The sequence below is a fragment of the Hyla sarda genome, chromosome 3, assembly GCF_029499605.1.
Source record: "Hyla sarda isolate aHylSar1 chromosome 3, aHylSar1.hap1, whole genome shotgun sequence".
Classification (NCBI taxonomy): Eukaryota; Metazoa; Chordata; class Amphibia; order Anura; family Hylidae; genus Hyla; species Hyla sarda.
Window position 1 is genome coordinate 315,749,846 of NC_079191.1, and position 25,558 is coordinate 315,775,403.

Consider the following 25,558-nt stretch of genomic DNA (forward strand, 5'->3'; position numbering starts at 1 on the left):
GCGGGATGCGCCCGCTCGCGATGCGCATCCCGGCTCCCGTACCTGACCCCTTCCCCGTCTGTGTTGTTCCGGCGCGCGCGGCCCCGCTCCTTAGGGCGCGCGCACGCCGGGTCTCTGAAATTTAAAGGGCCACTGCGCCACTGATTGGCGCAGCAGGCCTAATCAGTATCATCACCTGTGCACTCCCTACTTATACATCACTTCCCTTGCACTCCCTCACCGGATCTTGTTGCCATTGTGCCAGTGAAAGCGTTTCCTTGTGTGTTCCTAGCCTGTGTTCCAGACCTCCTGCCATTGCCCCTGACTACGATCCTTGCTGCCTGCCCTGACCTTCTGCTACGTCAGACCTTGCTCTTGTCTACTCCCTTGTACCGCGCTTATCTCAGCAGTCAGAGAGGTTGAGCCGTTGCCGGTGGATACGACCTGGTTGCTACCGCCGCTGCAAGACCATCCCGCTTTGCGGCGGGCTCTGGTGAATACCAGTAGCATCTTAGAACCGGTCCACCGACACGGTCCACGCCAATCCCTCTCTGGCACAGAGGATCCACCTCCAGCCAGCCGAATCGTGACAGTAGATCCGGCCATGGATCCCGCTGAGGTCCCGCTGCCAGTTGTCGCCGACCTCACCACGGTGGTCTCCAAGCAGTCGCAACAGATAGCGCAACAAGGCTACCAGCTGTCTCAACTGACCGTGATGCTACAGCAGCTTCTACCACAGCTTCAGCAATCATCTCCTCCGCCAGCTCCTGCACCTCCTCTGCAGCGAGTGGCCGCTTCCAGCCTCCAATTATCCTTGCCGGATAAATTTGATGGGGACTCTAAGTTTTGCCGTGGTTTTCTTTCGCAATGTTCCCTGCATTTGGAGATGATGTCGGACCAGTTTCCAACTGAAAGGTCTAAGGTGGCTTTCGTAATCAGCCTTCTGTCTGGGAAAGCCCTGTCATGGGGCACACTGCTCTGGGACTGCAATGACCCTGTCACTGCCTCTGTACACTCCTTCTTCACGGAGATTCGAAGTGTCTTTGAGGAACCTGCCCGAGCCTCTTCTGCCGAGACTGCCCTGCTGAACCTGGTCCAGGGTATTTCTTCTGTTGGCGAGTACGCCATCCAATTCCGTACTCTTGCCTCCGAATTATCCTGGAATAACGAGGCCCTCTGCGCGACCTTTAAAAAAAGGCCTATCCAGTAACATTAAAGATGTGCTGGCCGCACGAGAAATTCCTGCTAACCTGCATGAACTTATTCATCTTGCCACCCGCATTGACATGCGTTTTTCCGAAAGGCGTCAGGAGCTCCGCCAGGATATGGACTTTGTTCGCACGAGGCGGTTTCTCTCCCCGGCTCCTCTCTCCTCTGGTCCTCTGCAATCCGTTCCTGTGCCTCCCGCCGTGGAGGCTATGCAAGTTGACCGGTCGCGCTTGACACCTCAAGAGAGGACACGACGCCGCATGGAGAACCTTTGCCTGTACTGTGCTGGTACCGAACATTTCTTGAAGGATTGTCCTATCCGTCCTCCTCGCCAGGAAAGACGCACGCTGACTCCGCACAAAGGTGAGACAGCTCTTGATGTGAACTCTGCTTCTCCACGCCTTACTGTGCCTGTGCGGATGTCTTCTTCTACCTTCTCCTTCTCTGCCATGGCCTTCTTGGATTCCGGATCTGCAGGAAATTTTATTTTGGCCTCTCTCATCAACAGGTTCAACATCCCGGTGACCAGTCTCGCCAGACCCCTCTACATCAACTCTGTTAACAATGAAAGATTGGACTGTACCGTGCGTTACCGCACGGAACCTCTCCTAATGTGCATCGGACCCCATCACGAAAAAATTTAATTTTTGGTCCTCTCTAACTGCACTTCAGAAATTCTTCTTGGATTACCGTGGCTTCAACGCCATTCCCCAACCCTTGATTGGACCACAGGGGAAATCAAGAACTGGGGTACTTCTTGCCACAAGGACTGTCTTAAACCGGCTCCCAGTACACACAGTCGTGACCCTGTTGTTCCCCCGGTATCTGGTCTTCCTAAGGCCTATCTGGACTATGCTGATGTTTTTTGCAAAAAACAAGCAGAGACTTTGCCTCCTCACAGGCCTTATGACTGTCCTATTGACCTCCTCCCGGTACTACTCCACCCCAGGGCAGAATCTATCCTCTGTCTGCTCCGGAAACCCAAGCCATGTCGGAGTACATCCAGGAGAACTTAAAAAAGGGGTTTATCCGCATGTCCTCCTCTCCTGCCGCAGCTGGATTTTTTTTTGTCTCCAAAAAATGGCTTCCTACACCCTTGCATTGATTACCGCGGACTTAATAAAATCACGGTAAAAAAACGCTACCCCTTACCTCTTATCTCGGAACTCTTTGACCACCTACGAGGCGCCCACATCTTTACCAAGCTGGACTTAAGAGGTGCTTATAATCTCATCCGCATCAGGGAGGGGGACGAATGGAAGACTGCATTTAACACCAGAGATGGACACTTTGAGTATCTGGTCATGCCCTTTGGCCTGTGCAACGCCCCTGCCATCTTCCAAGACTTTGTTAATGAAATTTTTCGTGATCTTCTATATACCTGTGTTGTGGTTTACCTGGACGATATTCTGATTTTTTCTGCCAACTTAGAAGAACACCGCCAGCATGTCCGCATGGTTCTTCAGAGACTTCGGGACAATCAACTTTATGCCAAAATGGAAAAATGTCTCTTTGAATGTCAGTCTCTTCCTTTCCTAGGATACTTAGTCTCTGGCCAGGGACTACAAATGGACCCAGATAAACTATCTGCCGTATTAGATTGGCCACGCCCCTCCGGACTCCGTTCTATCCAACGTTTTTTGGGGTTCGCCAATTATTACAGACAATTTATTCCACACTTTTCCACTATTGTGGCTCCTATCGTGGCTCTAACCAAGAAAAATGTCAATCCTAAGTCCTGGTCTCCTCAAGCGGAAGACGCATTTAAACATCTCAAGTCTGCCTTTTCTTCTGCTTCCGTACTCTCCAGACCTGACCCATCTAAACCCTTCTTATTGGAGGTAGACGCCTCCTCAGTGGGAGCTGGAGCAGTTCTTCTACAAAAAAATTCTTCCGGGCATGCTGTTACTTGTGGGTTTTTTTCTAGGACCTTCTCTCCGGCGAAGAAAAACTATTCCATTGGTGATCGAGAATTACTGGCCATAAAATTGGCGCTTGAGGAATGGAGGCACCTGCTGGTGGGATCCAAATATCCAGTTATTATATACACTGATCACAAGAATCTCTCTTATCTCCAGTCTGCCCCACGACTGAACCCTCGCCAGGCTAGGTGGTCGTTGTTCTTTGCCCGTTTTAACTTTGAAATCCATTTTCGCCCTGCTGACAAGAACATTAGGGCCGATGCCCTCTATCGTTCTCCAGATGCCTCTGAAGTGGAAGCCTCTCCGCAACACATCATTCCTCCGGACTGTCTGATCTCCACTTCTCCAGCTTCCATCAGACAAACTCCTCCAGGGAAGACCTTCGTTTCTCCACGCCAGCGCCTCGGGATTCTCAAGTGGGGACACTCCTCCCACCTCGCAGGCCATGCGGGCATCAAAAAGTCCTTTCAACTCATCTCTCGATTTTATTGGTGGCCTACTCTGGAGACTGATGTTGTTGATTTCGTGCGGGCTTGTACTGTCTGTGCACAGGATAAGACTCCTCGCCAGAAGCCTGCTGGTCTCCTTCATCCTCTGCCTGTTCCTGAACAACCTGGGTCACAGATTGGTATGGACTTTATTACTGACTTGCCCTTATCCCGTGGCAACACAGTTGTTTGGGTGGTCGTTGATCGATTTTCCAAGATGGCACATTTTATCCCTCTTCCAGGCCTTCCTTCAGCGCCTCAGTTGGCAAAGCAATTTTTTATACACATTTTACGCCTTCACGGTTTGCCCACGCATATCGTCTCGGATAGAGGCGTCCAATTTGTGTCTAAATTCTGGAGGGCCCTCTGTAAGCAGCTCAAGATCAAATTAAACTTCTCTTCTTCTTATCATCCCCAATCCAATGGGCAAGTAGAAAGAATTAATCAGGTCCTGGGTGACTATTTACGACATTTTGTTTCCTCCCGCCAGGATGACTGGGCAGATCTTCTACCATGGGCCGAATTCTCATACAACTTCAGAGTCTCCGAATCTTCTGCTAAATCCCCATTTTTCGTGGTGTACGGCCGTCACCCTCTTCCTCCCCTCCCCACTCCCATGCCCTCTGGTTTGCCCGCTGTTGATGAAGTGACTCGAGATCTTTCCACCATATGGAAAGAAACCCAAAATTCTCTTTTACAGGCTTCATCCCGGATGAAAAAATTTGCTGATAAAAAAAGAAGAACTCCCCCCATTTTTGCTCCCGGAGACAAGGTATGGCTCTCCGCTAAGTATGTCCGCTTTCGTGTCCCCAGTTATAAACTAGGACCACGCTATCTTGGTCCTTTCAAAATCTTTTGCCAGGTCAACCCTGTCTCTTACAAACTCCTTCTTCCTCCTTCTCTCCGTATTCCCAATGCCTTCCATGTCTCTCTCCTTAAACCACTCATCCTTAACCGCTTCTCTCCCAAAGTTGTTTCTCCCACTCCTGTCTCCGGTTCGTCTGAAGTCTTCTCGGTGAAGGAGATTCTAGCATCCAAGACAGTCAGAGGTAAAAGATTCTTCTTGGTTGACTGGGAGAATTGTGGCCCAGAGGAGAGATCTTGGGAACCTGAGGACAACATCCTAGACAAAAGTCTTATCCTCAGGTTCTTAGGCTCCAAGAAGAGGGGGAGACCCAAGGGGGGGGGGTACTGTTACGCCGAGCGCTCCGGGTCCCCGCTCCTCCCCGGAGCGCTCGCAGCATCCTCTCATTCGCAGCGCCCCGGTCAGACCTGCTGACCGGGTACGCTGCGATATTACTCCCAGCCGGGATGCGATTCGCAACGCGGGATGCGCCCGCTCGCGATGCGCATCCCAGCTCCCGTACCTGACCCGTTCCCCGTCTGTGTTGTCCCGGCGCGCGCGGCCCCGCTCCTTAGGGCGCGCGCGTGCCGGGTCTCTGCAATTTAAAGGGCCACTGCGCCACTGATTGGCGCAGCAGGCCTAATCAGTATCATCACCTGTGCACTCCCTACTTATACCTCACTTCCCCTGCACTCCCTCGCCGGATCTTGTTGCCATTGTGCCAGTGAAAGCGTTTCCTTGTGTGTTCCTAGCCTGTGTTCCAGACCTCCTGCCGTTGCCCCTGACTACGATCCTTGCTGCCTGCCCTGACCTTCTGCTACGTCCGACCTTGCTCTTGTCTACTCCCTACTCCGCTTATCTCAGCAGTCAAAGAGGTTGAGCCGTTGCCGGTGGATACGACCTGGTTGCTACCGCCGCTGCAAGACCATCCCGCTTTGCGGTGGGCTCTGGTGAATACCAGTAGCAACTTAGAACCGGTCCACCGACACGGTCCACGCCAATCCCTCTCTGGCACAGAGGATCCACCTCCAGCCAGCCGAATCGTGACAACTTCCAGCTATTCATTTAATATTCTGTTGTCTTTCAGTTTGCTGTCAGGTTGTAGGATTTCATACCTTCCATCAGCACCTTTGCAGGTTCACAGTCTATGCATCTAGAGACCGTGTTGCATTGCTCCAAACACCACCATAGAATTATACACTCTGAGCTGTAGACAGCCACATGTACCAGAAAAGTAGATAGACAGTCACATGTATCAGGAAAGTAGATAGACAGTCACATGTACCAGGAAAGTAGATAGACAGTCACACGTACCAGGAAAGTAGATAGACAGTCACATGTATCAGGAAAGCAGATAGACAGTCACATGTATCAGGAAAGTAGATAGACAGCCACATGTACCAGGAAAGTAGATAGACAGTCACATGTATCAGGAAAGTAGATAGACAGTCACATGTACCAGGAAAGTAGATATTACAGTCACATGTACCAGGTAGGTAAATATCAGATTCAATACAGGATATGTACAGTATCACGATTAGTATCATCTCAATTTCATAAGCCTGAGACATACAAAAGGGACACGTCAGGTCATAGTGTGAGAAAAGGATTTGTAAGACAGTGGAACTTAAGTGGATTGATCCCCTCAATCCCATTAACATTTTTGAAGCAAGTTAAGAGTAGTTGTCAGGATAAAACTGAACACTTGTGAAAAATGTTAATTCAGAAATCCACAGTTGGCTTCAGTACTTGAGTGCTGTGTTGTCTAAGGTCACTTTAAGATGGAAGATGGTGGAAGATTTGTTATAGATTTTGCATAGACAATTTAACTATTTTAAAACTTTACAGTTCGGTAAAAAATAAAATTGTGGATCTTAAACCCTCAGCGTTCATATTATGGCACAAATTTGCCCGGTGTACACTTCATTCTTGGTAATGCAATGATTTTAGTCCAGACAACCATTTTAGTCCATTTGGTTGAAGCTAGTGACCAAAGCCTGAGGCTGCTGCACTATGTTGACTACCTGGGAATTCCTTTTTTATTTTTTTAATTCCGTACTAAAACAGTGAGATTTACTCATTAAAATGTCATAACAACCAATTCCATTATAGTAGTTCTTTTTTCTTAGAGTATTTTGACAAATAAAAACTGAGCTGTGATTGTGTACTAGTATGTATAAAAAGTAGGCATATTTCCAGCTGGTGCTGCCCTAGGTACTCGGACTGAATACATCTCATTAGGGTCATTCCACATTAGTGCTGGGCGGTATACCGGTATGAACCGGATACCGTTTTTTTTTTTCTCCCACGGTATGGATTTTTGCCCATACCGCTATACCGGTCGGGCCCCTCCCCCACCCTCCGGATGAATTGTAGAGCCCAGCGCGGCTAATCCATTTACTGTGTCCCTGCGAGGACGATCAATCCCCACCGCTAGCGGGGTCTCTGTGCACACTAGCAGTGTCAAATGTGCCCCCCGCGAGCGCTATCATCACCGCTAGCGGGGTCCCTGTGCCCACTAGCGGTGTCAAATGTTCCCCCCCCCCGCGAGCGCTACCATCACCGCTAGCGGGGTCCCTGTGCCCACTAGCGTTGTCACAAGAATTCCGAGCGTGGCTCTGTTCCCCGTCCCTGTCAGCCCTACGCTATTTGCGCAGTACTACGTTAACTGCGCGCAAGGCTTTTAAATCTGTTCCCGTACCCTAAGAGCTGACAGGAACGGGGAACAGAGCCGCGCTCGCAATTCTTGTGACACCACTAGTGGGCACAGGGACCCCGCCAGCGGTGATGGTAGCACTCGCGGTAGGGCACATTTGACACCGCTAGTGGGCACAGGGACCCCGCTAGCGGTGATGGTAGCGCTCGCGGGGGGGGGCACATTTGACACCGCTAGTGGGCACAGGGACCCCGTTAGCGGTGATGGTAGCGCTCGTGGGGGGCACATTTGATACCGCTAGTGGGCACAGGGACCCCGGGGTGGGGGTGGGGGGTTATGGCGGTAATACCGTGATACCGCGATAGTAAAAAAAAAATACTGTGATATTAATTTTAGGCCATATCGCCCAGCACTATTATCATGCATATCAGTCACAAATATGCAGCTGAAAATAAATTTTGTTGCAGAATTACAGTGGGTCTCATTTCTATACAGAAATGTGGCGAAATTGATCACAAATCCACAACATAAAGAGTGGATTTGGGTGCAAATCTGCAGCTAAATATTACAGAAATTCTGACCCATGGGGATTCAACCAAAGGGGGCTGCAACCTACATCAACTTTATTTAGAATTGTTTTATCCACTTAAAGGGGTATTCCGGTTTTATAAATTTTGTGTTATTCATCCTTATTGTGTTGTTCATTCCTTGACAGGAAGTTGTGGAGATCTTTCATTTTCAATGGGATGTTGTCTCCTTGGCACCTTGGCTCTTTCAAGACAATGCATCATTGTCAGGAGTTGTGGCTGGATCTTGTCCCTGAGCTCCAGCCCTGCCCCCTGAGTGATGTCACCACCTCTGACCACTCCTTATAGCCTATATCCCTATCTAATTGTCACATTAATTAATACATATATATATTTATTGGTAACCAGGGATTTATTTTGATATTGAGATTTTTACAGGAATTTACACTCCATATTAGAGTCAGGAAGGAATTTTTTGTTGTGGGACAATTAGCATCAGGCAGAGTTTTTTGCCTTCCTCTGGCTCAACATAGTAGGGTTATAGGTTAAACTTGATGTAGGTTTTTTTTTTTTTTTTAACTATGTTACTATGTTATATTTAGGGAAGAATGCAGTGTGTTTACAGTGTGCCACTGCTCAACCTCACTGATTGTGCAATAGTCTTCTGTGACATGAGATTTTCTGCAACAGCTCTGAACGAGGAACTGGCAGAAATGTTGTGGGAGAGAAATAGGCAGGGTAGGAGGACTACCCTGGAGGACTACCCTATTCTAGGAATTGTAGTACTGAGCAACTGCTCAACCAGGAAGTACAGAATTAAAGCCTCACTAACAACTAACACTAACACCTGGATTTTGGGTGGTTTCAGAACTGGGGAAGACAGGTAAGCAAAGCAATATTTTGTACCTGATGTTGGAATACCCCTTTAGGTGCTTCTCCCCTCAGTAATGCTGCCCTAGGCACAGACCCTCAGAGACATAGGGGCAAATACGGGCCTGTTCCAAATCACCATCAATATGAAGTCAGGATTTGTATTGCAAGTCTCCTTTACACATATTTATGTGGGCTCTTATGGCTTACAAAATACTGGTAAAAACGCCAGCTTTTCTTTTGGATGTTACATGTATTTAATTTATCGGCATTCCTTTTGCTGTGTATTTTTTATGATGGGTTTTGGTACCTATGTTTTTTTGTTTGGCATATTTTAATATAACAAATCATGTTATGTATAGAGGAGGGGGAGGAACTCAGTAAAGGCAGAAAAACTAATACAAGGGTCTTTACATAGGTGCTGCTGCTATCATTGCATGAATTCCACTGAAACAGAAACATTAAAAAAAAAATTTGGACAAAGATTTGTGTTAGAGTTTCTTTTCCTCTGAAGTCAATGGACAAAATCCACAACAAATCCTCACGCGCTTGATTTGAAATCCATACCAGATTTTATTTAAAGGAGTAGTCCAGTGGTGAACCCAGTGGTGAACAACTTATCCCCTATCCTAAGGATAGGGGATAAGTTTGAGATTGCGGGGGGTCCGACCGCTGGGGCCCCCTGCGATCTCCTGTACGGAGCCCCGACAGCCTGCGGGAAGGGGGCGTGTCGACCTCCGCACGAAGCTGCGTCCGAAACGCCCCCTCAATACAACTCTATGGCAGAGCCGAAGCGCTGCCTTCCTTCGGCAATCTCCGGCTCTGCCACAGAGATGTATTGAGGGGGCGTGTCGGCCGCCGCTTCGTGCGGAGGTCGACACCCGCTATCTGGCCGGAGAGCCTGACCCCCGTACAGAGAGATTGCAGGGGACCCCAGCGGTCGGACCCCCCCGTGATCTCAAACTTATCCCCTATCCTTAGGATAGGGGATAAGTTTTTCACCACTGGACTACCCCTTTAAAGCAACATGTGGATAACATGCTTAAAAATGGCCACTGAAATACATGTTAACCCTGCCAAAAACTTTATCCGTATTGCTGCTACTGTAACATTATGTGGATTTTCCACATGCAAATCTGCCATGGAAAATCTCCAGTGTATACACTATGTAAACATACCCAGGGGCTTTGATTTCTTCATGTCATAACTAGTAAGATATTTTCAGGCATCAAATTCAGTAAAGGTGAGCAAGTCAGTGGAAATTCACTTCAATTCACATCAATATTTTGCCAATATGCAGGTTTCCTATTATATATCTCAATAACTGTGGTGACATTGAGTATTGGTTTAATTCTACCTTATCTCTTGTAAAGATTTCAGATGCTTTGATAAAGCGCGTTCAAGGCTCCCAAGAGCAGTGGGTTAAAGGAGCACTGGAACCAAAAGTCTCTCCTGAATTTGACCTCACATTGGACAGCGACCCTTTGTTACAGGCCATTCACCAGCTGGATTTTATTCAGATGAAATGTAAGGGTGAGCTCCCAGTTCTTATTTGCCTTGTGCGTTTTTACGGTGTATGAGCGAGAATGTGGGAACCTGTGGCGGGAGATTGTTATCATTTCCTGAACACAGGTGCATGACTGCCGAGATGTTTGGGTGAGATGAAGATATCAAATGATTGACATGTTAAACGGAGGCTCAGAGAACTTTACTGACATTTTACTATATATAGATCTTGTGTGAACTGATATTTTTTTTCCTTGTTAACTCCTAACTTCAAATATTACCATCTTCAGAAGACGGGAAGCACTCAAATCTTTACTTTTAACTGGGAAAGCTGAAACTGGTAGGATTTATGTCACTCTGTCTGTAGATTCAGATGTTCAAGGGAAGTTCTACCTTTAACTAACATAGTCAGAAAATCCAACAACAATTTTTTTATGCTTTTTGTTGTTTCCTGGTTTTTTTTTTTTTTACAAAGCACAGAAAAAAAAAACTAACTGAGAAAGCTGCTACCTAACAGTTCGCCATTATTCACTGACAGTACTAATTGTATGGTAATATGGTAATAAAAATAATATATATATATATATATATATATATATATATATATATATATATATATATATATATATATATATATATATATATATCGGCAACTTTTTTCCAAAGTAAAAAAATATATATTTGCTGACTAAGTAACCAATGTTACCCAAAGTTTAGTACATGTTTAGCTCTGGTGCTTCGTTACTTGCTGATCAAAGAAATAATAAGTGGAGGGAGCAATTCCTAGTGATCCACTGGCTATTCCGTCATTGCTTTGCCCTAATCCCTGTGGATGGCTCCAACATTTTTGTTTTTTACTAGCCTTTTGAGGGGGGCATAGGATAGGTTTTTAATATACAGTGCAGACTCCCCCAACAACCGTGTGTACACTGCAGGTACACACAGGTAGATAATAGGTGATGCCTGGTTGGCACAGACAACTACTATCAATACGGGAGGAGAGATACACTGCAATTTTTAACCCCCTTTTTTTATTGGTGTTCTGAATTAATAAAGATTACACCTTTTAACAAGTATATGGGAAATATAGGGAATTAGTGGATCACCTCGGTGATCTTTTGGTGAATTGGTTAAAACAACCCTCCATATATTGGTCCGCAGTTGGATCATGAGATGGATCATAGACACTTTTCTTGCTAAAGTCTGTCAGATTTATTTAAAGAGCTCCAACTGTGAAGGTTGGGTCATATTACACTCGTGCCCCACTTAGTCTGGTCCTCAGCATCCTGCCGAACATGGGTTGCTGACGTCTACTGTTACAGTGAGTAGCAGACCCAGTTGATCTCCATGGCTGGATTGAGTCACCTGGACTTTGTTCAGGATGTATGCGCTATTTCAAAAGTGCAGGAGCCGGCGTTTTAAAAAATAGCGCATAGGACCCGAACTGAGTCACCAGGCCATATAATTTCGATCCGCTGCACCTATAACAGTATAGGCTCAAAATCCTGTTTTTGGCGAGATGTTGATAGATACAACTAACGGGGGCACGAACGTAGTATGAACATTGTCTCAACTATGTAACCACATTTGGGATAATAGTGAGAGGTACGGTCAGTAAATGACATACAAACAATTTAAATCTTTAGGAGACCATTTAGAATTTTTTTTAATTCTGGTCACATTGAAACTGCAGCATTTTTGGTAATCCAAATTCTTAGTATATTAGCCTGTGTGGCTCAAGGATGGTAATGTAAAACCGACTTTACTTCAATACAGGACTGAAAGTGTGATAGAAATATTAGGTTGTCAGGGAAATTGCTGTTTGTGTATACGTGTGTGTGTGTGTGTGTGTGTATATATATATATATATATATATATATATATATATATATATATATATATATATATATATATATATATATATACCGTATATATATATATATATATATATATATATATATATATATATATATACACACACACACGTTTCCATTACTTACCATGTAGCATGATCAAAAGTCATCTGGTGAAGAAAATTATCCATCAATGTCATTCTAATTTTTCCTCCAATCTAGCCATGTTACTATATCTACACACCACTGAATCTTTCAGCATTTATGATATGAGCTGCAGATACAATCAGATAGGTGACAGGACAAACATATGAAAAATGTCCTTTGTTAGTGTTGATGGACTTGCCAGCTGAGCTGCTTACGTGCCAATGTACCACATGGGATTTGAAGACTGGGCTTGGAGCCTGTAAATCCATCAACAAAGACATGGAGGAAGACACAGAGGCAAGCGATGCAGCAGCACTTAAGCAGCTCAGCCAGTGGCGTTGCTAAGGTTGGTGTCACCCGGTGCGGTAGAAAATGGTGTCACCCCATACCTTCCCCCCCTCAGTAAGTTTTTAGCCTGTTGTGACAGACACCACTGTTGTAGCGCATTGTTATAAATTCCAGTATAATAATCAGATATACCAGTTGCCACAGAATGGGAAAGTGTTAAAGAAGTTTTCACCATTTAAATATACAGCTCCCAGAATTACTTAAAGGGGTACTCCACTGGAAAACATTCACCTTTATATCAACTGGTGCCAGAAAGTTAAACAGATTTTTAAATTAATTCTATTTAAAATCTTAATCCTTACAGTAATTATAAGCTGTTGTATTCTCCACAGGAAGTTGTGTAGTTCTTTCCAGTCTGTCCACAGTGCTCTGTCTGTCCATGTTAGGAACTATCCAGAGCAGGAGAGGTTTGCAATGGGGATTTGCTCCTACTATGGACAGTTCTTGACATGGACAGAGGTGTCAGCACAGAGCACTGTGGTCAGACAGAAAATAAATTTAAAAAAGAAAAGAACTTCCTGTGAATCACTTATACAGCAGCTAATAAGTACTGGAAGGATTAAGATTTTTAAGTAGAAGTAATTTATAAATCTGTTTAACTTTGCAGCACCAGTTGATAAAAAATTTTTTTTCCAGTAGAGTACCCCTTTATGCAGTGGTGAGGTTATGCTGGGAGTTGTAGTTTCACTCATCATAACTGTAGAACTGACAAGCGACTACAGCTCTGATAGGACATAGTGAGGAGAATACGCAATGATATCAGTGACTACAGGTGACGTCTTCTCTATAGTGAGGAGAATACACAATGATATCAGTGACTACAGGTGACGTCTTCTCTATAGTGAGAAGAATGTACAATGATATCAGTGACTATAGGTGACGTCTTCTCTATAGTCTTTCCTTATCTAATTCAGATGGTACATACCGCCAGGACTTGTTCCAGCTAAAACTTCTCTCTGCAGAATGTGACGCCCAGACGTCTCCTTACTATGTCAGCGCATTCTCAACCTCTATATGAAAACAAGTATTATAAACCTGCCAGACACTGTATCCTCTAAATATAATACTACTATACACTATACTCTTTGATTATAAACCTTCCATACACCGTACCCACTGAATATAATACTACCACACACTGTACATTCTGAGTATAATACCAACACATACTGTACCCTCTGAATATAAATCTGCCACGTATGGTACCCTCTGAATATACCGCCACACACGGTACCCTCTGAATATAAATCTGCCACATACTGTACCCTCTGAATATAAATCTGGTGGTGTTGCTAGTGGATGATGGGGGTGCTAGTACTGGGGAGGTGTTGCTGGAGGATGATGAGGGTGCTACTGGCCATCCCCCCTGGCAGTATCACCCCCATCATCCATCGGCAGGATCATCCTCCTGGCAGGAGCACCCCCATCATCCACCATCAGGATCTGCTGATGGAAGTGCTGCTGCTGGGGGGGTTTGCTGGTGGATGATGAGGGTGCTACTGCCAGGGGGGGAGCATTAGGTAGGCAGCAGTTCCCCCACTTAAGGTAGGTAGCAGTTCCCCCACATTAGGTAGGTAGCAGTTCCCCCACATTAGGTAGGTAGCAGTTTCCCCACATTAGGTAGCATAGATTCCCCACATTTGGTACCAGTTACCCCACATTAGGTAGCAATTTCCCCACATTAGGTAGCACAGATTTCACACATTAGGTAGCATAGATTCCACACATTAGGTAGCAGTTTCCCCACATTAGGTAGCAGTTTTCCCACATTATGTAGAAGCCTTCACACATTAGGTAGCAGTTTTCCAACATTAGGTAGCAGTGTCTCCACATTATGTAGCATAGATTCCCCACATTAGGCCGCAGGTTCCCTTGCATGTTCCCCACAATAGGTCAAAGTCTCCCCACATTAGATCGCTGGTTCAAACAAACCCCCCCTCCCCCCACACAATAAAAAAAACACACACACACACACACAGACACACAGATAGAGAGAGAGACACACACACACACACAGTCAGAGAGACACACACTCACAGAGAGACACACACTCACAGAGAGACACACACAGACACACACTCACTCACCCATCCATCCAGCGGGGCTCCTTCTCTCCGGGCGCTCTGCGAGTGACGTCACGTCCTCCTGCGCCGGCCCTGCGGAGGGACATCGGACCGGCGCAACAGAAGACATGGGGGCGCAGGCCGGTTCACTGTGCAGGGGGCGGGGTGCTAGTACGGAGGAGCAACAAGTGAGGACCGGGGGGATGCTATTACAGAGACAGCGCAAGTGGGGGCCGGGGGGGGTGCTGCTAGTACGGAGACAGGCAGTGCAACTGAGGACCGGCAGCGTACCTGGTGTCACCCCATCAGGATGGTGTCAACCGGTGCGGCCCGCACCCCCCGCACCCCGGTCGCAACGCCACTGAACTCAGCCCTGCCTCTTTGACACTTGAGCACAAGTTGAAAATCATAGTTTTTTAAGTTGTGGCAAACCCATCAACACTAGCAAAGGGATGTATGTTATAGTCATCCTGTCAACTGATGGTGTCTTCAGTTCATAACATAAATATGAGCTGACAGATTCACTTTAAGGAGGAAGGGCAGAGTTACACTAATCTGTTATCAGTTCCTGTTACAGTGCCCCCTGTACCCCTGCTGCAGTTGGAGAAGTGCTGCACGCGAAATAATAGCGTTACTCTGGCTTGGAGAATGCCACCATTTGCTCACAACCCTGTGGAAGGATATATATTGGAACTAGATGATGGAGATGGTGGCCCGTTTAGGGTAAGGAAGGAAATATTTACTATGTATTTTACAAAGACTACTAAATGGTTTGTTTTTTATTGCTAGTGCTAATAGGTGATGGGGGGCATGTCAACTGGTGTAACAAAGCATATCATAAGGTCTTTTATATTTAGAAATATAGATTCCTTAGGACACATAATTAATGTTTTTTTTTCCCTAAACCGCAGCATGGTCCTATTCATTGTGTTTAGTTTACTGTTTTTGAGAGCATCTTAGAAAACAGTGTATGAAAATAATGAAACACTGTGATTATAGGAAGTTTTTTTTTAAAGCGGGGGCTCAAATAGATATCCTCTTCTCAACCTAGGGATTAGCTGAATGCTGAAACCCTCAGCAATCAGATGATACCACCAAGACAAACTAATGGTATCAGGGTTCTCATCCTTCCTCTGCACCACTACTTGCCTCTTAGCAAAACAGCTCAGCTGATATTTACAAGCAGCTCTTTGTTTCCCTAGGTAATCAGCCAGCCCCTTCCCTGCTGGGCCCTGGCTATTTGAGCTGCAGCAGTTCAGACTGCCTATGCTCTTGTATTGTCTCTGATCTCCAAGTGTGTTTCTGTTATTCCTGACTGATTCATTGTATGACCCAGGAATGGCTGACATTCACTCTCATTCCTGACTCTGGTTTTGGACTATGCTGATTACTAGTAACCAGACTTTGGCTGCTACCGAATACCAACTTCAGCTCCAGATCCCTGGCTGTCTCTATCTGGTTTTGTGGTTCCTGACAGCTGGCAACCACACATTCCCATTCTGCAGTAACAGCTGTACCATTCAAATAACTGCTGTTTATGTATTAATAGACACACCGGCCCAGATTTACTAAAACTGGCTACTTCTTGCCAGTGCAAGAAGACAGACTTCATATTCGACAGATTTATCAAAGTTTATCAGACTGATAAGGCTAAGACATCTAAAGACTGTTATTTGACTTCAATTCAGAATTTTACATAATAACATAGTTCGTAAGATTGAAAAAAGACCAGAGTCCATTAAGTTCAGCCCATATCCCTAATAAGTCCCTACTGAGTTGAGTTGATCCAGAGGAAGGCAAAAAAAAAAACTAATCAGAGCAGAGGAACAGCAGCAGTGACATCAGGAAGCTCTGCCCATGCCCCAAGCCCGCCGCCAGTACAGAAGATACAGAGCAAGATAGCGGGACAGTGGTACCACAAAACGGGGACATGTAAGTATGGTTGTCATCAGTGTCACCCGCACTACACACCTGTAGCAACAGATAAGTGTGGTGACACTGATGACAGTAGTGGATGATAGTAGTAAGCACGGTTACACTGATGACAGTAGTTGATGACGTTGGGAGCAGGAAAAGGGACATCTTCTGTCCCAAGCAATGTGTAAATTATTCTACCACCCATAGCAGCAAGGAGACATGCAGGTCATTACAAAGTCGCTTATAAAGGCCACATTTTAGAGTCCCAGAAAACATATATGATCAGGAAATGGACTGAACATTGTCACAAGTAGACTACATTTGACCCATCCAAGTCTATGGGCATATCAGCAACATTTCAGACTACACATCCTTCAGCGTCTCTTTTTGACAGTATAGGTATGGTCACCAGTATTTGAAAACATAGACTTCTATCATGATACTGTGACTCAAGTCAAAAGTTTTAGACAAATGAATCTGATAGGATTAATTTATCTAAATGTACCAGCAAAAATTCTTAGAACAGTCCTTCTGGTGTCTAAGATTTATTTGGGCTTTCTGTTTCCCTTTATGTCAGTTTTTTTTTTTCTATTCTTAGTAAACATCTGAAGAAAGATACCTAGCTTGGAACTCCAGCAGTCTCATCAGAAATCCCCTGATGGATTCCTCCTTGCCTCTATACATAAAATACTATTACTATCTTTATTTTAATAGCAAATATCAATAATTATGTCAATGTTAATGGAGTACTCTGGTGGAAAACATTTTTTTTTTTTTTTTCAAATCAACTGGTGCCAGAAAGTCAAACAGATTTGTAAATTACTTCTATTTAAAAATGTTAATCCTTCCAGTACTTATGAGCTGTTGTATATTTCAGAGAAAGTTGCATAGTTCTGACCACAGTGCTCTCTGCTAAAACCTCTGTCTATGTCAGGAACTGTTCAAAACAGGAGAGGTTTGCTATGGGGATTGGCTCCTACTCTGGACAGTTCCTGATATGGACAACTCAACTTTCTCTGGAACATATAGCAGCTGATAAGTACGGGAGGAATTAAAGGGGTATTCCAGGAAAAAACTTTTTTTATATATATATCAACTGGCTCCAGAAAGTTAAACAGATTTGTAAATTACTTCTATTAAAAAATCTTAATCTTTTCAGTACTTATGAGCTGCTGAAGTTAAGGTTGTTCTTTTCTGTCTAAGTGATCTCTGAAGATGCGTGTCTCGGGAAACGCCCAATTTAGAAGAGGTTTGCTATGGGGATTTGCTTCTAAACTGGGTGTTTCCCGAGACACATGTCATCAGAGAGCACTTAGACAGAAAAGAACAACCTTAACTTCAGAAGCTCATAAGTACTGAAAGGATTAAGATTTTTTAGTAGACGTAATTTACAAATCTGTTTAACTTTCTGGAGCCAGTTGATGTATAAAAAAAAGTTTTTTCCTGGATAACCCCTTTAAGTTTTTTTAATATAAGTAATTTACAAATCTGTTTAACTTTCTGGAACCAGTTGATTTGAAAAAAAAATATATATATAGTTTTCCACCGGAGTACCTCTTTAATGTAATTTTCCAAAGACAATGAGGATTGGTTGTGCTATATAACATCCTAAACATGTATGAGCTGCTGCGCAGAAAACTGCATGACTCCCTCAAAATCAATTACAATATAAAACGCATTAGTGTATAGAATTACTTGTTTAAAGGGTAACTTTAAAAAAACTATGCAGTTACTACAATAATATCTATGTCAGCAAATTTTATTCCTAGAGCATTTAAAATCCAATTAGGTTTATAATACCGCTTTCCCTGAGAATGAGTGTTTGTAAGTCACAAAGAAGGTTTCCCTCTGAAGCAGCAGCCAAGTAACAATCGCTAATCCAGATCACGACAAGTGACAGGGATTTGTTCTTCAACTCTACATTCTAAAAAGTCTGTTTTCAAATTGTTTCCAGCTAAGCTTTTCCTATCACAAAGCCGTTAAATAATGATGGGATTAGTAATATGAAATGTAGTTCAGCTAATTGGGTCAGTCCCTTCAGTATCTAGAGCCATAAATACCAACTGTTTGCTATTTTTAGAATAAGGGGACTTTATGCCAACATTTTCAAATGCGAATGTTGAATGTAGACCCCGTCCATAGTATTAAAGGGGTACTTCGGCCCTGAGACATCTTAACCCCTATCCAAAGGATAGGGGATAAGATGTCTCACCGCGGGGCCTCCCGCCGCTGGGGACCCCCGCAATCTTGTATTCGCCACCCACCTGTTTGAGCTGCATGCCACGGTGCCAACTCACAAACAGCCTAGTGGCGACCACGGGGCCGGAGTATCGTGACATCACGACTCCGCCCCCGTGTGACGTCACCCCCGCCCCCGCTATGCAAGTCTATGGGAGGGGGCGTGACGGCTGTCACGCCCCCTCCCATAGACTTGCATAGCGGGGGGATGTCACACAAAGAAACATTTTGTTTATGTGAAAAAAACTAAGGGGAAAAAAAAGAACAAAGCGGGGGATGGAGAAAAAATAAGCAAGAAAAGATGGTGGGAGAGAGGGATAAGGTAAGGTGATTCGACAGTCACAATTTAAAAAAAAGATTGGGGAGAATTTACTAAGAATGGCATTTTACATGCCAGTCTTAAGTAAAATCCTTCTAGTTTTAGATTAACCTGATTTTTTAAAAGGTCCACACCCCTTAATAAATCTGACATGTAAGTAGTTGCCTGTGTATTGTTAAAATAAATCTTAAGTCAACTAGGAGCTGGCCTAGATTTTAATGTAGACAAGACTTCACAACAGAAATTGAAGTGCTGGCACTGCTCTCCCTCTATATATTCTCCCTTAAACAGTCTGTGTGCGTAATCTAGCAGCGTATCTTCATGCGGTGGTGCTCATGTACTGCGATAGTGATAGGATGAATGCAAATCCAAATAATCAAGAAGAAAGTACAGGCAACTCACCACGTTGTAGTAACTTCGTGTTTATTACTGGGACATGCAGGTAAAGCGGCTCCACGCCACACCGGGATGCCGAACACTAGTGCGTTAACCGATGACAGCTGTTTCTTTCCTTTCAGGAACTTCAACAGATCGTCAACGATCTGTTGAAGTTCCTGAAAGGAAAGAAACAGCTGTCATCGGTTAACGCACTAGTGTTCGGCATCCCGGTGTAGCGTGGAGCCGCTTTACCTGCATGTCCCAGTAATAAACACGAAGTTACTACAACGTGGTGAGTTGCCTGTACTTTCTTCTTGATTATCTAGATTTTAATGTACTTACATCGGCTTGCAGGCGTACATTTTAGTAAATGCAGCCGGCTTGGGAGGTAATGCCCCCTTTCTTGAAGCACCACCCACTTTTCACCAACCCCACTGATATGATGAGCTCCATTTGCAGAAATTTTGACTTTTTGACTCCAGAACACTGGTGTATGTGGTATTTGACTTCTCCACATTTTCTTTGCTCACAAGGTCTTTCAGGAAATAGACCAACCATAAACATTTTCTTCTCTTCTATTTTACATTGCTATTGTTTAAAAGGAAAAAAAAGTTATAATGACTTAGAGTAGCATTACGCAGAGCGATTATTGACCAAACAGGCCTGATACTCGGTCCTTGTAATAGGCTTTGTAGACGAGTGACCGGTCTATGAAATTGGCACTCATTTACAGACGGGCTCTAATAGGGCCCTAACTTGTCATTTGATTTTCCTAATCTCACAGCAGTGCTACCTTTTTCTACCCATATTTGGTTTGGTATTGGTTCATGTGCAAAGAGAATAAAGTTTGCCTATATAATTATTATTATTATTGGCCCTCATTTACTAACCGAATCCCAACACTTTTTGTTGGGTTTTGCGCCAGAATTCTGTCTGCGCCAGAATTTGCGCCAGAATCTGGCGCACAACTGGACAAAATCAAAATCACTCAGAGTGAAAAAAAAAACTACAAAAGGGGCGTTTTTCCCGACAAAAAGAGAAAAAACCCTCCGAGTGTGAAGAAAACTCACAGGGCAACCTGTGAGTTTTGCTTCACAGAAAGCCGACAGCTCAGAGCTGTCGGGAAATTACTCAAAACGGAGTGAATCCTGCTACCCCCAGCATGGAACAGGGTCTGTTCCATGTTGGGGGTAGTAGTACAGGGGCTGAGAGATTAATCGCACCAGGTCTAACTTCTGAGACCCGATCCGATCAAAAGTTATTAAGCAGGGGAGCGGGCGGCATGTTCCGATCCCCTGCAATGTACTGTAAACTTTCATTTTTAAATTCCCCACCAGAAGCCCTGAATGGCCGGGACCGAGGAGCAAATCAGGGCTCCTGGCAGGGTTTTAATATAGAAGCGCTGTGGTGGGCAAAGATGTATAGAATCGCTGGGGGGGGGGGTATATATCTGGCCAGTCCATCGTTTCTATATATATTTCCCCCTGCTGCCCTATATCAAACTTAGTGGCCGCTGCGCTTGAATAAATGTACTGCCCCCCCCCCCCAGTGATATTATATATCTATACTGACCCCCGCTGCCCATATACTGACCCCCACTGTGCATATTTATATATATACTGCCCCCCCCCCCAAACTGCGGATATTAATCTTCATCTTCTCCCTCCCCTGGCTGCCAATGAATGAAAACTCTATTAGCGGGGGAGCAGAAGGCTGCTGCCCGCTCACGCTGCTAAGAGTTTGTCATTCATAGTGGGCAGCAGCTGCATATCATGCTGTGGGGGTCAGACATATGGATATATGTCTGACCCTCACATCATACATATACAAATGCCGGCTCACCGCTATGAATGACAAGTAAGCTATTAGGAGCAGCAGCGCGAGCCTCCCTGCACTGCTTTACTTGTCATTCATAGCAGTGAGCCGGCACCTGTATATATAGATGCGCGGTAGGGGTCAGACATATGGATATATGTCTGACCCTCACAGCATCTATGTATACAGGTGCGGGCTCACTGCTATGAATGACAAGTAAAGCAGTGCAGGGAGCGGAGGCTCCGCTGCTGCTGCCAATAGCTTACTTGTCATTCATAGCGGTGAGCCGGCATTTGTATATGTATGATGTGATATCCATATGTCTGACCCCCACAGCATGATATGCAGCTGCTGCCTGCTATGAATGACAAACTCTTAGCAGCGAGAGCGGGTAGCAGCCCTCCGCTCCCCCGCTAATAGAGTTTTCATTCATTGGCAGCCAGGGGAGCGAGAAGATGAAGATTAATATGCGCAGCTGGGGGGGGCAGTATATATATAAAAATGCGCAGCGGGGGTCAGTATATGCGCAGCGGGGGTCAGTATAGATATATAATATCGCTGGGGGGGCAGTACATTTTTTCAAGCGCAGCGGCCTCAAAGTTTGATATAGCGCAGCAGGGGGAAATATATATAGAAACGCTGGAGGGGCTAGATATATACCCCCCCCCCACCAGCGATTCTATACATCTTTGCCCACCACAGCGCTTCTATATTAAAACCCTGCCAGGAGCCCTGATTGGCTCCTCGGTCCCGGCCATTCAGGGCTTCTGGTGGGGAATTTAAAAATGAAAGTTTACAGTACATTGCAGGTTATCGGAACATGCCGCCCGCTCCCCTGCTTAATATCTTTTGATCGGATCGGGTCTCAGAAGTGAGACCCGGTGCGATCAGTCCCTCAGCCCCTGTACTGCTACCCCAAAATGGAACAGACAATGTTCCATGATGGGGGTAGTAGTACAAGCACTAATGTTGTCCGAATTTGCAGAGACTTTTTTCTGTCGCACAGAATACATTTTGTGCGACAGAAAAAAAAACTGCGACAGAAAGAAAGGGAAATTGGGCGACAGATTAGTAAATCACAAGGGAATAAAAGACGAGAACAAAAAAACCTAACCGACACTCCAGTCTTTGTAAATGAGGGCTAGTATCTTCATGTCTATTACACATTAAACTAATGCACCTCCTGTTGAGTGTTGTTCATCCACTGGGATGGCACCTATTTTGATATCAAGATCCTAGCAAGGAAGTCCTTCTCTTAAGATGCTGTTTTGGCGGCAATGAGAAAATCTGATTAACTGTTAGCAATTATAATTTTCATACTTTCTGATGGCTAATACAATGTGATTGGCTATACCAAGATGAAATTCCACTTTTTTGTAAAACACTAATATCTATCTTGAATATGGAAAATAGAGCTGATTATAGAACCCATACAACATGGAACGTGACTTAGATGCAAAAGAATATAAGGAGACCTATTTTCATTTTAAAATCCCCTATTTTACTAATTTAGTATAATTTTTATACACTGTCATAACAAATCTGTTTTTCTGCCATCAGGAAGTTTATGTTGGAAAAGAGACTTTATGCACAATTGATGGTCTTCACTTCAACAGCACATACAATGCTAGAGTCAAAGCATTTAATTCAACAGGCCTTGGGCCTTACAGCAAAACTGTAGTGCTCCAGACATCTGATGGTGGGTACAATTCATGATTTCCAAATTTGTACTGTTTTTACATATTGGTATCCATTTAAAGGAAAACTGTCACATGTTTGCTCCCGCACTATCCACAGGTACTGATGGATAGTGCGGGAGACGTTGATTCCAATGAGCCCTACCTTGCCCGGATCCGCCCGGCCGTTCGCCCACAATTGTAGTTTTATTCTATGTGTAAATCTTGCTGTAACTGGCATGGACGGGGCTTCTGCAGCTTAACTGGCACTGACGTCAGTGCCGCTTATGAATATTCATCCCCTCTTCCTCCAGTTAGGAGCGGCGAAGAGAGGGAGAACTGGAGTGAGGGGGGTGAATATTCATAAGCGGCACTGACGTCAGTGCCAGTTAAGCTGCAGAAGCCCTGCCCGTGCCAGTTACAGCAAGATTTACACATATAATAAAACTACGATTGTGGACGAATTACCTGGCGGATCCGGGCAAGGTAGGGCTCATTGGAATCAGCGTCTCCCGCACTATCCATCAGTTTCTGTGGATAGTGCGGGAGAAAATATCTGACAGTTTTCCATTAAATAATATTACATTATTATTTACTTACAGGGAATCTGTAGGCTCTATTTACTGCAAAGAGCTGCAGACACTGTTGGATAGCTTTTAGGGTATACAAGGAAGCTGTACCTTTCTTAGCCAAGTGTCAAGGAGGCGGGGCCATGATGCGCCAATACCACAGCCTGGGACACCTCCTCACTTTCCTCCTTCCAGCCCTCTGTGACTGAAGTACAGAGCCCTATGTGTCAGTCAGGAGGGGGCTGGGAAGTGACTGTGAATGAACAGGGAAGCCAAGCTTGATATTTGTCTGAGAAATAAAAAGGCAATTTTACATTTTATTGATATAGTACAGTCTGATGTTATACCCTAACAGCTATTTAACATTGTCTGCAACTCTTAGCAGCAAATGTAGCTGATAGATTCCCTTCAAATGTGTCTCTTGACAAAACACATTAATATATGTTTGAAAATTTATGTATTTTCCTAATACGCTAGTTCAAATACCGTGTATAGAAGTATGTCTGTACATAAAGATATGTTTAGAAATTAATAAGCACACAATTTGGAATATTTAGATGGAAAAAAAATGCTATTTAAGAATGGACATTGAATTTATTAAGTGTGCATACAGCAAACTAAATATATATATATATATATATATATATATATATATATATATATATATATAACCTTCAGGGAAAGCCTGAAAAATATTTGGAATACCGTAAGTCTCTAAAAGATAGAATGCAATGTCCTTGTATGAGATGATGACTTATTTGTGGTAAATAACATGATGTAGTTAATACAGATATGCAAATATATTTTCAACCTCATAAATGTATTGCGGTAAAACTAGATATTTTACTTAAAGGGGTATTACAAACTCTAAAAGCTATCCACTTTATTGCTATGGCCTTTTTGGACGGTATTATTTCTTTGATATTTCACACTCAATATCACGTTGTTCTCTTTCTCCAAGTTTTGCTTTGTATCTGGACTCGGACTCGTGGTGGACTTGGGACCATTTAGTGGGTGGGGGGAGGGAGGTGGGAATGGGGAGTTGTGTTTCATGTAAATTGTACTTGTTAAAAAAAAAAAGCTATCTCCCCAACGGGATTGTTTTTAAATTTGGGACTACCCCTTTAATTTTCATGCACGTCAGTTATTCCAGAAGTGATGACACATTGATGATCACATTGATCTGTTTCCTTCCAGTGGCCTTTTTCACATTTGATGCAAACACTGCTCATCGGGATATTGTGTTATCCAATGACAACATGACAGCATCCTGCAGCAGTTATGATGACAGAGTGGTTCTAGGAACAGCTGCATTCTCAAAAGGAGTTCACTATTGGGAGGTACAGGTTGACAGATATGACAACCACCCTGATCCAGCTTTTGGTGTTGCCAGAATTAATGTAGTAAAGGATATGATGCTGGGAAAAGATGACAAGGCCTGGGCTATGTATGTGGATAATAACCGGAGCTGGTTCATGCACTGCAACTCTCATACAAACAGGTAAGTGGTAACTAAGAAGTTATATAGGAAGCAAATATTACGATGTTCATAAAGGGCTTCTCTGTATAATAAAGAATATAAGATAAAAAAAAAGTACATAAGTATACAGTCATGGCCGTAAATGTTGGCACCACTGAAATTTTTCAAGACAAAACATTTCAGTAACACATGTTTTGCTATACACATGCTTATTCCCTTTGTGTGCATTGGAACTAAACCAAAAAAGGGAGGAAAAAAAGGAAATTGGACATAATGTCACACCAAACTCCAAAAATGGGCTGGACAAAAATATTGAAAAGTGGTGGATAAAATCCAGGAAAACAGGAATTACCATACGGCGCTTTTACTCCTTGGACAGATGCAGGCAACAGTCCATATAGCAGGTTAATTCTTTATTGTGCAACTTCAAGTTTCGAGCTCGTGCTGAGCTCTTCGTCAGGCATATGATCAATAACATTAAAAACAGGTGATTTAAAAGACCAGGGAAGGATCCTTCCCTGGGCTTTTAAATCACCTGTTTTTAATGTAATGTAATTCAGTAAACAGTAGAATGATGTGCTTTACCAAAAAGCTCTATCTTGGTCTCATCTGTCCACAAGATGTTTTCCCAGAAGGATTTTGGCTTACTCAAGTTCATTTTGGCAAAATATAGTCTTGTTTTTTATGTCTCTGTGTCAGCAGTGGGGTCCTCCTGGGTCTCCTGCCATAGCATTTCATTTCAATTAAATGTTGA

At 44.1% G+C, this 25,558-nt stretch overlaps 1 protein-coding gene across 4 annotated transcripts in view; it reads left to right on the forward strand.

Annotated features, from left to right (window-relative positions):
• TRIM67 (tripartite motif containing 67) overlaps window positions 1–25,558 on the forward strand; it is an 80,910-nt gene that overhangs the window by 44,076 nt on the left and 11,276 nt on the right. The window contains exons 5-8 of one of the 4 annotated variants that reach the window (XM_056567102.1): window positions 9,869–10,028; window positions 14,978–15,135; window positions 22,640–22,778; window positions 24,522–24,825. In XM_056567102.1, coding sequence (XP_056423077.1) covers window positions 9,869–10,028; window positions 14,978–15,135; window positions 22,640–22,778; window positions 24,522–24,825 — 761 coding nt within the window. The remainder of the gene's footprint in view (window positions 1–9,868; window positions 10,029–14,977; window positions 15,136–22,639; window positions 22,779–24,521; window positions 24,826–25,558) is intronic. The other 3 variants (XM_056567104.1, XM_056567103.1, XM_056567105.1) reach the window with 3 other exon arrangements.